Here is an 11739-nt window from a genome sequence, read left to right as displayed (position 1 = left end):
AAGACAAAGCTATGGTTCAGTTTCAACCACAGTGAGATCGGAAATGTCTCTAGCGTCTACATTTTTTTTTTTTTTTTCCATTCCATTAAACTTGAATTTTTATATAATAGATTCCCTGAACTAATACTCATCCAGTGGCATACTAAGGTGGGACGGGAATGGGAAATGAAAAGATGACTGCAGAAATGTTTGAAAATTAAGATTTTTCAAAAGGGGATTTATTTACTTAGCTTTTTACCCTTTTCTTTTTTAAGTTTATAGTGCAAAAAGTTAACTTTTATCACAACAAGTGTTTGAACTCTCAGGAAAGTGTATTAAGAAAGAAAACAGATCAGTTGAGAGGTGGAATTGATTATATTTTATCTACCTATTTTGATGTTGGTTTTCCTTTGGCTAAAGACCAAAAAGTATAGCTACTTTCATGCTATTTATCTTTTTTCTTTTTTGTGTATGTGTATATTTGAGTGTGTTTAGCCTATGTATTCTGCTTCTTAATAATGGAGTTGTGATGAGTCTACGACCTCGGCAGTACGCAGCGCTCATGACATATATCATAGTCATTATCTCTTATTTCCCCATTGTCTTCATTTCCTGCGAGCGAATTCTCGTCGACTCTTTTTATCTTTAATATTCTTTTGATGCAATTATACTGACAGTCTCATACGATTCTGTCTTACAAACGAGAATCTGATCGCGTTCATAGAAGATAATCCTTGTAAGAGAAAAATAAGTTTCAAATTACGAATCTTGATGATTTTCCCACTATTTTTTTTTTCTTTTCTTTTTTTTTTTTGTGGTAAGTACGTACACCCAGGATCTACAAGATACCATATATATGACTGTACGGAAGTGAAACCTCTATTGTCCTGGTAAGTCAAGGTATCCCTGTGTCTATGACCTTCCAGCACAGATCTTGGCCCACCTGTCTCTCACAGTATATATACTCACAGCACATCCATCTCCCCACCTCACTTTTGCATCACCTCTTGTATCAGCATGAAACTGGTAAGTTTAATGTTGTATTCGACGATATAATAGTCTTTCTTCGGTTCTTTTTCCTTTTCATGGAGACTTTTTCTCTTAACATCACTGCCTTCAGCTGATGTATTTTTTCAACCAATGAAAAGTCTTCCCGTCAGCACGCTGATATGAGTGACAGCTACTTTTTTTTTTTCTATAATCTCAAGCGATACATAAACTAATAACAATTTGCAAATACAAAATGGATGGTACTGTTAGTAATCAAGGAGCGTATGTTAAAGTGTGAAAGTGTGGACAAAGAATCAAACAAATTATTAAATGTTTACTCATTATTCTTACTCATTAATTCTTTTAAGAGTAGTTCGTACGAAGTTTTATCTTGTCATAAGCATAAAGCTTGCTACTTTTTTGGCAACATTAGTTTTCTTACATTATAATGGCAGAGTGAGAAAAGCAGACCTACTGGAGAAACAAATTGAAATGGTGTGACAAGAAATATTTGAATGACTTTAATATCTTTTCAGACGAGTTTACTGTCAGTGACTGTGGTAGTCATCTTGTGTCTATTGGCATGGGAGTCAGCATCCCTGCCAAATCCTGACCCTGAACCTTGGGGCTGGTACAAAAGGCGCCGCTCTTACAGTCCCTGGAGGTACCAAAATCATCACCACCGTCCTAACTACGGTGGCTACAATGGCTATTACTATAATAGCCATAGAAACTACTGGTAAACCTTTAGGTATAGTTAATCACAGCATCGATGTATAGGACACCGGTGATATGCAACACTGATCACAACACTTGAAGGAGCTAACTAATGAACCGCTATATGAGCTGTATGTATGTATTGCTCTCTCTCTCTCTCTCTCTCTCTCGCTAGAGTCTAGACTCTAGAGGGCTGGGTGGCGTGGTTGGTTAAGGCGGCTCGTGCGAATCCTTGCCAAACCTAGTTGCCCGGTGGGAGATGTAGCATTCTCCCGTTAACCCTACCGGTGCCGTATTACCTAAGCTGTTGCGGCATCTAATGGAATTATTTCTCTCTCTCTCTCTCTCTCTCTCTCTCTCTCTCTCTCTCTCTCTCTCTCTCTCTCTCTCTCTCTTAACCTTATACATTTCAATGGAGCAAAAGAGTAAATAAAATGTTTCTCATCTATATATGAAACTCTAATTATAGATATATCCATAATCATATGATTGAGTAATTATATCTCATTAAATCTGTCTGCTGCTCACGATCTTTTCTTTATCATTTCCTGCAGAAATAGAAAATCGATAAGGACCACTGTCCGTTGGTTATCCCAGTGAAAAGGGTCAAGTAAGGGAGCGAATCAATCTCGTATGGCTGCAACAAGAGAGTCGAAACTTAATACGAATTCCTCGTGAGGCTCTCAGGGTGGAGTAGTTGGATGGATGAGTATGAATGAGTAGGGAAGGGTCAGTGAACAATGGATAGATGGGTGGATGGACTAAATTTATGGATGAGTAGGCCAAGATATAGTAGATGGTGAGATGGATAGGTTGATGAATGTGGTTGTATGAGGCTTTAGGTATACGGTGGGGTGTGTGCATGGATTGGTGGACTCAGTTGATTGGGTGGCTGGATGGGTGGGCAAAATACAGGAGGACACTATCCACAGTTGAAAAAATAAATAAATAAATAGGTAGGCTATGTAAATTAGATGGTCTCAAACATTAATTGGAATTCACTACCGGAGAAAGATTAGATAATCATTAGAAAGAAAATATTCATGATCTGCAATTTCCGGCCACTGCAATTGATGAAGATGTCTAGTTGCATTGAAAACGTATCTGACATACAGGTACAGTATAAACATTTCAGCTTGTGAATTCGGTATCTTCAAAGATATGAAAGCAGCGGAACTCCTAACTAGCCATCCTTTCGTTTTTTTGTTTTTTTGTTTTAGTTTTGTTATTTTCCTTTGTTCTTCTTAATGGAGAATGCAGAAGATGGACTGACTCTCATCGGTAAGAATCATAGTAAACAGCAGGAGTCCCGACTTAGCAAGAAAGTAGAGGCAGGCATATCGTTGCCAAGACGACGAGAGGTGGTGACGCCAGGCGGCAGGTGGCAGCACTGGTCGTGTAAACAACACCACCGACACCACCACGCGGGAAGAACCGCACGCCATCACACCACCACGCCACCACAATGAAGATAGAAGAGGTCAAAAGCACAACTAAGACCCAGCGAATCAACGCTCACTCACACGTGAAGGGCCTTGGCCTGAGAGAAGATGGCACCGCCGAGCCTTCGTCCGCAGGGCTGGTGGGGCAGGCCCAGGCCAGGGAGGTGAGCACACATGGCCACTCTTGCATGTAAATAGTGATAGTATATTGAATAACATTCAGGAATATCACCGCATTATCTTACACAGGCAGCTGGCTATCTGGTGGATCTGATTCGCACTAAGCGGATGTCTGGTCGAGCTGCCCTATTTGCAGGGCCGCCAGGCACTGGCAAGACTGCCATCGCCCTCGCCCTTGCACAGGAGCTCGGTAACAAGGTGAGAAAAGGAGTCAAGGACGGCTTTTAGGGGAAATTTGCCATTTTAGTCAATACTTCCTCCTTTGCCCCCTTCCTACTTACTGGAACCCATTGGGTAAACTAACTCAAACATTTTGCAACTCCCAAAAGGAGAGGGGGTTGACAATCTCCCATAAGTGTTCAGACATTCAGACAAGTTGGAGGAGGTGAAAAGAAACACAGGTGTAGGACTCACCTCCCTACACAAGTGTTTCTTTTCACCTCCTCCTCCAATCCCCCATAAGGTAAACTAAGTTAACCTGGCATTTTATAACCTCAGAACTGATGATGTGTAGCCCCTTCCCCCTCCTAGATTCTTGTACTAGTAATTATGTTACTTGATAGCACTGGGTATAGTGATGTAGAGAAGATACAGTTGTAAACAGCTACTGCAACTAGTTAGTATAGAAATAAACAATAAATGAAGCCAATAGTTGCCACATATCTGCCACTAGAGACGGGACAGACAGACTAGGTACATCCTTCTCCGAGCGGGGAGGACAAGCTTACATCATCAGCCGTAGGACTGGATGTGCAACTTGTAATGACTTCACTTACATTTACTTTGTACTCTTTCTATTCTGGTTTCATTCTTTGGTGTAGATTTTATGAAGCATATATGAGTTAGTAGGGATATAAACTGTATCTAAGATTACTATGAAAAGTGTGTTTTTCTTGTTTCAACAAATTGAACTGACTGCCTTTTACAGAGGAAATTTTCTTTTGCTTTATGTTAATTGGTTGCTGAGTTTTCTTCATAAATATTCTTTCATATGTTAGAATAATCCAGTATTCCACATAAGTAGTTATTCTGTTTTTCTTTTTACATTTATAACCTACTTATTACCATCCATTTAATTAGGAATCTTTATTTATGTTATTTGCTATGTGGGGAATATTCATATGCAGTTGATTACTGTTACAAGATGCAATGCTCATATTTTGGAAGTAAAATGTCTCAGAAGACTTTATACATCTTTTAGACTTTTTTTTTTTCATATATAGTTAACACCATACCATTGTTAATTTGATACATGATACCATTGTAACACATCTGCAATCACAAAAAAATATAAATTTACACACAAATTGTTTATATACTCATGTTTGCAAAAGTTTATAGAAAGGGCTGTTCGGGCCACAGATGTACCAATACACGGTTAATGTGTTAACTTAACATAATGTAACCTCCTAATTACAAGGCTCCTTCACCACCTCCCATTAAATAAGATTATTAATTTTCCAATAGTAAACTAGGGCTAGAAATGCTTGAAATGCTTGCAAAAAACTTTTATTACATGCTGTGTATTGATTGAAATGACAATAAAACCACTACTTTTATTAACAGGAAAATGTTGACAATTTAATATGTAAAATAAATTTTGTTACTAATGTAAGGCATTTGTTGTCAACCTTATAAAAAATCAAACTATCATATCAAGTTCTAGTGGTTTTGCTCCTTTGTGCCTTTCTTCAAGTAATTTTTCTTCTTTATGGGAGTCCAATTCAATATTAAGTGGCTTTGTTGTCAAAATATAAGAGGCTATGTGAGTGCAACTAGTAACCTGCACTTGCACTTTGAGTAAGGCCATTTTATTATATATTCAAAGTGATTATGAAATTCTTCTCCCACAAACTAAACAATTGTCATTTCCAAGAATGAGTAATAAATTATATCTTGTAATGTGAGTTATAAGTTCTCTAATGATTTAGTAGCTTTAAAGTTATCAGTTGTAAGTAATCAATTTTATAATTGTTTGCATATGTTGGCCTTGATCATCTAATGCTAGGTTCCCAGACTGAAATGTCCTCAGTAGTCCATTAGTATGCACATCTACATTTGTTAAGGTTCTTTTATATTGTCATTGGTTTGATTTATGATACAAGCAGTATAGTATAGTAGGTACTTTCATTTGGCAATTTTTTTTTTTTTTTTTTTTTTATGATTTCCGTTAAATTAATCTCTTATTATCAGTAAATTCTATGGCATTCATGCAAGGCACATATCATCACTAAGCACTAAACAAATTAGCTGTGTTTAGGCTTCTCAGACCATCTTGTTGGCAGGTCCCTTTCTGCCCAATGGTTGGGTCTGAAGTGTACAGTTCTGAGGTGAAGAAAACAGAGGTCCTTATGGAGAACTTCCGTCGTGCTATTGGTCTCCGTATCAAGGAAGTGAAGGAGGTATATGAAGGGGAAGTGACAGAGCTCACTCCAGTGGAAACAGAGAATCCCATGGGAGGTGAGATTGGTCTTTAATGAAGACCATTCATACATCATAATGTACCAGTAATACATTTATGCTTTATTGCACCCCCATATAAGGAAGATGATTTTGAATCTATTAACCATGATGTTTACTGTATTTGTTTGTTACTTGAAAGGCTATGGGAAGACTGTTAGCCACGTCATAATCGGGCTTCGTACAGCCAAAGGCACCAAGCAGCTCAAGCTTGATCCAAGCATTTATGAAACTCTACAAAAGGAGCGAGTGGAAACAGGAGATGTAATATACGTGGAGGCCAACTCTGGAGCTGTCAAGAGGCAGGGACGTTCAGACACCTATGCCACAGAGTTTGATTTAGAGGTGTGTGTGTTCTATATACAAAATGCTTAATATTTTACTTACTAGTTTGTTTCTGTCAATACTTTATTGTTGTACTTATATATTTCCTGATGCAATTTGACTTTTGATAAGTTAAATCCTTAGATACTGTCAGAAATGCATTCTGTACATCTGGCTGGTAAATAACGATACTCCAGATATAAGAAAATATTTGCCAGGTATTACTGACTTCCCAAATTGCTTAACTTCCGTATATGATACATTATTGCTAAAAGGACTGCTGTAGCATTCAAACAGTATTTATACTACTGTAAATGAAAAGTTGGTCCTTCCATAATCAGTCACCAGCACTGGATGGCTGGGGTTGAGGGAAAGGATATTTGCATATCCTACATTGAGCTAACTTTGCTTTGATGTGTTGCAGGCAGAAGAGTATGTGCCTCTGCCCAAGGGGGATGTACACAAGAAAAAGGAGGTGATTCAAGATGTGACACTTCATGACCTGGATGTGGCCAATGCTCAGCCTCAGGGAGGGCAAGATATCCTTTCCATGATGTCTCAGCTCATGAAACCCAGAAAGACAGAGATAACAGGTATTGAGTTATCTCTTGCTCCTATTGTTCCTTCTCTTTCCTCCCTTATTTCTTTACTGTCTTTTCTCATATTTTGTTGATGACTAACAGACCTGTTCCATGCTATTTCATTCCTTTATTCCAGCTAAACTGTACTGATGCTTTGAAAGTTAGCACAGTCCTAATGGAATTTAAATATATGTGCATGTACATAGCAAATAATGAGAGTATTGAAAGAGATCACCAAGAGAGAGAGATTAATATGTCAATGAAGATTCATAAGAATAAGATAATAAGTAGAGAGAGTATGAGGTTCCAAAGCCATTGAAATACTTTCTTATTTCCTTAGAAAAACTTCGATTGGAAATCAACAAAGTGGTGGACAAATACATAGATCAAGGCATTGCTGAGCTAGTGCCTGGTGTCCTCTTTATTGATGAAGTCCACATGCTGGACATAGAGTGCTTCACCTTCCTTCACCGCACTTTGGAGTCCAGAATTGCTCCCATTGTCATTTTCGCTACCAACAGAGGTCGCTGCATTATCAAGTAAGAATTTTGTTACTTTTTAAAAGTATGCTTTAATTTTTTTTTTTTTTCTTTTCATGTGCACCAGCATCTTTGTAATGTGAATTTCCATTGCCAGAGGAACAGGAGATGTTGTATCAGCACACGGGGTTCCCAGAGATTTGCTTGATCGCATTATTATTGTACGTATGAAACCCTATGGACAGGACGAGGTGGCTCAGATCATACAGATCCGTGCCCAGACTGAAGGAATCAAGATTGACAATAATGCCATACAAGAACTCAGCGGCATTGCAGAAAAGGCGTCACTCAGGCAAGTAATTCACAGTGTATATCTTATGCTTTTGTGTGTTTTTGTACAATGCAAAACTGTTAACTTAAGTAATTATATTCTATTCCCTGGCCAATAGTCATAACAGGGTATTAATATACAGGTAACTCGATTTACGCGATAGATGCGTTCCAAGAGGCATTGCGTATATCAAAATTGGCGTAAAACAAACATGTAATTCTCATAAGAAACAATAGATAATAGGGGGGATGCGGGATGTGGTCCAAAAAATTTTGTACAAAATACTCTATTTATTTGGCTAAATTAACATGTTTTTATTATTTACCATTCTAAATACTAGAAGTGTATTTAAAGTAAAGGGAAAAGTAAGAAATAATAAGAGAAAGCAAAAAATAATAAGAGAAAACAACAAAAATAATACATAAACAAAACACTCACTGCGACACTGCCTTCACCAGTCAGTCACCATCTTCCTCTGAGCTTTACCACTTTATCAAAAACCCACTAATCAAAAATAACCCCACATGCAGAAGATGATGAAGGACATTTTGGGGCCATCTTGGTGAATTATAGGCAGATTGAAGAGATTCCGTCTGTACTCAGTGCTGGCAGACTGCAAATGAGGCACGAGAAGAGCGGGAGCTGGATCCAAGAAACTTTAACAACGTCAGAGCAACCTCCTACCGCGAAATGGCATCCATGAATGCTTGGAGGGACGGTAACAAGGTTGCTATCAAGTTGCTGGGAATACCACCTCTCGAGATGGTGTTACTGTCTTATATATGCATTTATGTTCACAAAACATTTCCATTAGCTTTTTACAAACCTTGCCCACCAAGAAAGGATTATTTTGTAATGCATAAAGTGAAATCTTACACGGAATACCAAAAAATAAAGCAGAGATGAGATCGGCCACAGACGAGGCAGAGACTCGCAGCGACTTGGCCACTTCTTCTTGTGACCCTTTTAGCTTGCATGTTGCTTTCACCACAATATTTATGTTTCCACTCCTCTATTGCCTGCTATAATGGATATCATATCTTAGTATTCATATACGCTCATGCCATGAGGATAACCTCAACTCCATGGCACTGAGTGATAGTGAATTACTAATGAAATACTGCGGTATTCATATATGCTCCATTATAGCAGGCAATAGAGGAGTGGAAACATAAATATTGTGGTGAAAGCAACACGCAAGCTAAAAGGGTCACAAGAAGAAGAAGAGGCAGCCGAGTCGCCATGAGTCTCCGCCTCGTCTGTGGCCGATCTCATCTCTGCTTTATTTTTTGGTATTCCATGTAAGATTTCACTTTATGCATTACAAAACAATCCTTTCTTGGGGGTAAGGTTTGTAAAAAGCTAATAGAAATGTTATTTTGTGAACATAAATGCATGTATAAGATAGTAACACCACCTCAAGAGGTGGTGTTCCCAGCAACCTGAGAGCAACCTCGTTACCGTCCCTCCAAGCATTCATGGATGCCATTTCGCGCAAAGGGGTTGCTCTGACGTTGTTAAAGTTTCTTGGATCCAGCTCCTGGCAGCCAATGAGCACATTTAGGTGGGCTGCCAGCCTCCACCCGCCAACAGCAACGAATCTTTGTGGATGCTATTTTACGAAGGTTGGTATGTGAGCAGGAGGTTGCTATGGAGGTTGTCTGTACCAACACAGACAACAACCTGGTTCTTGGATCCGGCCCTGGAGCTCCCACCTATCGGCCAGCTGCTGAACTCTCTGGCGTGCAGTTTGAAATTGCGTCTAGTGCTCAGTTTGAAAATGTGGTTGGGCCAAACCGCGTATAAGCAAACCGATCGCGCAAATTAAATTAATTATAATATTTTTTTGGTCGCATTATAACAAAAACGCGTAAATCAAACACACGTAAATCGAGTTACCTGTATTTCTTTTGCTCAGTGGGAGTGTTATACCTAGGTAGACTTATTTGTGATATATTACCACCGCAAAGAGCCTGGGACCTGGCTGACCTATTCAAGGGTAGGGTTTCCCATCCCTACCTGTGAATACATATATCCTGGGGGCAAATACAAGGAGAGGGAACCACTGCCACCATCTGCAGCATCATAGAGATAAATATATCATTCCCAGTTTGGCTATTGAGTCAGAAATGTGAGATCATGGTAATGTTTCAAGAGGCATTGTATCTTATTTTAAGTGAGCTATCTTGCAAGAAACAGTAAATAGTGGTAATTATGATGTCACTTATCACTTCAGATATGCTGTCCGACTTCTCACACCCTCAAATGTCATGGCACAACAAAATGGAAATGAGAGTGTGACTGCAGAAGACGTAAGAGAAGCTGCTGATCTATTTATTGATGCAAAAACTTCAGCTCAAATGTTGGCAGAAAACCCAGAAAAATTTATGAAATGATAGTTTAAAATTGACCTTCAAATGGATACTTGAGAAGCACATGTCATTAATAACTAGATCAATTATGTGGTTTAGGACTACAAGTTCCCATTAATAACTTTTGGTTATGTTATAATGTACAAAAAAATGGTCATCAGATAGACTAACATGTTAATTAATACATTCCAAGAAAAAATTGCTATGCAAGTTTTGTTTTAAAAATCAAGCATTTAAGTTAACATCCAGAATAATGATTTGAGCATGATTTGAAAAAAGAACCATGTCACGTGTGACATGACTTTGATGTGAAAAATATAATAAAGTTTTTTTTTAAGTATTTTGTTATTGTAATACCTATAATTCCCTTCAGGAAATAAACAGTTCATGCAGGGAAGCCACAGAACAACTGACCTGCTCTAAAATTTCCAACTGGGTAGAACAAATTTAATATTATGTGGAGCATCTGTCGGCAATACTGAGATTACATATCTTGTTTTTACCGATGAAGTAATCTTTGCTGAGTCACTGGAGGTTCTGGTAATGGCAGTCTAGAGGCACTGCACAAGGAGATGAAGCCCCTGGGACTTCAGATTTTCTGGCCAAAGACCAAGGTTCAGGTGTTTGGAGGCTTATTGGATGAAACATTACAGTCCGTCCATGTGTGTGGTGAGGACATTGAGATCACAAAAAATTTCACATAACTTGGTAGTGTAATGCGTAACAACGGTGGATCGAGCCAGGAAGTTATGCGATGGATTGGCCTGGCCCACAGCACTATGGACTCACTCAACACAAGTATTTGGTGGTGTTGGTACCTGTGCAGATGGACAAAGATCCAGATCTTCGAGTCGCTGGTGATCGCTGTCTTACTCTATGATTGTGAGATACGGACACTGATCACTGATCTGAAGAGGCGAATTGATGTCTTTGGTACCAGATGCCTTCGCAAGATTATGAGGTACCGCTGGTATGACTGTGTCAAATCAGCAATTGCTCCGAGAGACTGATTTGAGGCCGATTACCAGCACAGTCCATCAATGCCAACTGTGACTATATGGGTATGTGGCATACTACCAGTAAGCCAATCCTGCATATCAGGTTGTCTCTGAAAGGGATAACTTAGCATGGAGGAGGCCAAGGGGATGTCCACAAAACTGATTGCTGAGGCAAATCAATGCCTCTTCTGGGAGTTACTTGGTATGGAAAAGGACCCTGCATGGAGACTCACGAGGCATGACTGTCTAGTGACATCATAGAGTAGGCGAAGTGACACGCCACCAGGCGTATGCCTCCCATGATTGATTGATTGATTGAATACCTCAAAAACTCATTTCCTCCATCTATCAACTTAAAACAATCTTCCTGACAACTATTCTCCCTTCTACACTGAACATTCTCAGTCTGTCCTATACTTACACATAATCTAAACTGGAAACTTCACATCTCATCTCTAGCTAAAACAACTATGAAGTTAGGCATTTTGAGTCATCTCTGCCACTTTATTCTCACATCCCCAGCTGCTCCATGCAGGACCCTTATCCATCCATATATACAACATGCTTCACATGTGTGGCAGGTTCCACTCATACCCCTCTAAATTTTTAGACAGGATGACATCAAAAGTCTTTAGTCATTAATTCTTCTAACAGATACTCCAGCCGCCCCCTCACTGCAATGTTTCACTACTTAATATCTTCTCTTGTTATTTTCATGTCACCTGCCCTTTTGATCTTGCAAACTTCATGTCTCCCTTCCTATGACCTAGCTCCATAAGACTTCTTTCTCTCATCCCTATTCTCTCCACCTCTATGACATAAGAGTTAATCAGTATTCCTAATTATTCATCCCTTTTCTGGCAAACTGGAACTCCCAGCCTGCTTC

The 11739-nt window shown here is 39.0% G+C and overlaps 1 protein-coding gene across 1 annotated transcript; it reads left to right on the top strand.

Annotated features, from left to right (window-relative positions):
- Positions 1-3051: 3051 nt before the first annotated feature.
- On the top strand, positions 3052-10192 carry LOC123498507 (ruvB-like 1). The gene is made up of 8 exons (XM_045245671.1): positions 3052-3292; positions 3378-3506; positions 5594-5768; positions 5911-6113; positions 6517-6685; positions 7014-7212; positions 7310-7504; positions 9720-10192. The coding sequence occupies exons 1-8, from the start codon at positions 3152-3154 to the stop codon at positions 9877-9879; spliced, it is 1371 nt and encodes a 456-aa protein (XP_045101606.1). The 5' UTR covers positions 3052-3151; the 3' UTR covers positions 9880-10192.
- Positions 10193-11739: the final 1547 nt, after the last annotated feature.

Source organism: Portunus trituberculatus, chromosome 48 (assembly GCF_017591435.1).
Source record: "Portunus trituberculatus isolate SZX2019 chromosome 48, ASM1759143v1, whole genome shotgun sequence".
Classification (NCBI taxonomy): Eukaryota; Metazoa; Arthropoda; class Malacostraca; order Decapoda; family Portunidae; genus Portunus; species Portunus trituberculatus.
The sequence above is the reverse complement of the archived record's forward strand: the minus strand, read 5'-3'. Positions and strand labels throughout refer to the sequence as shown.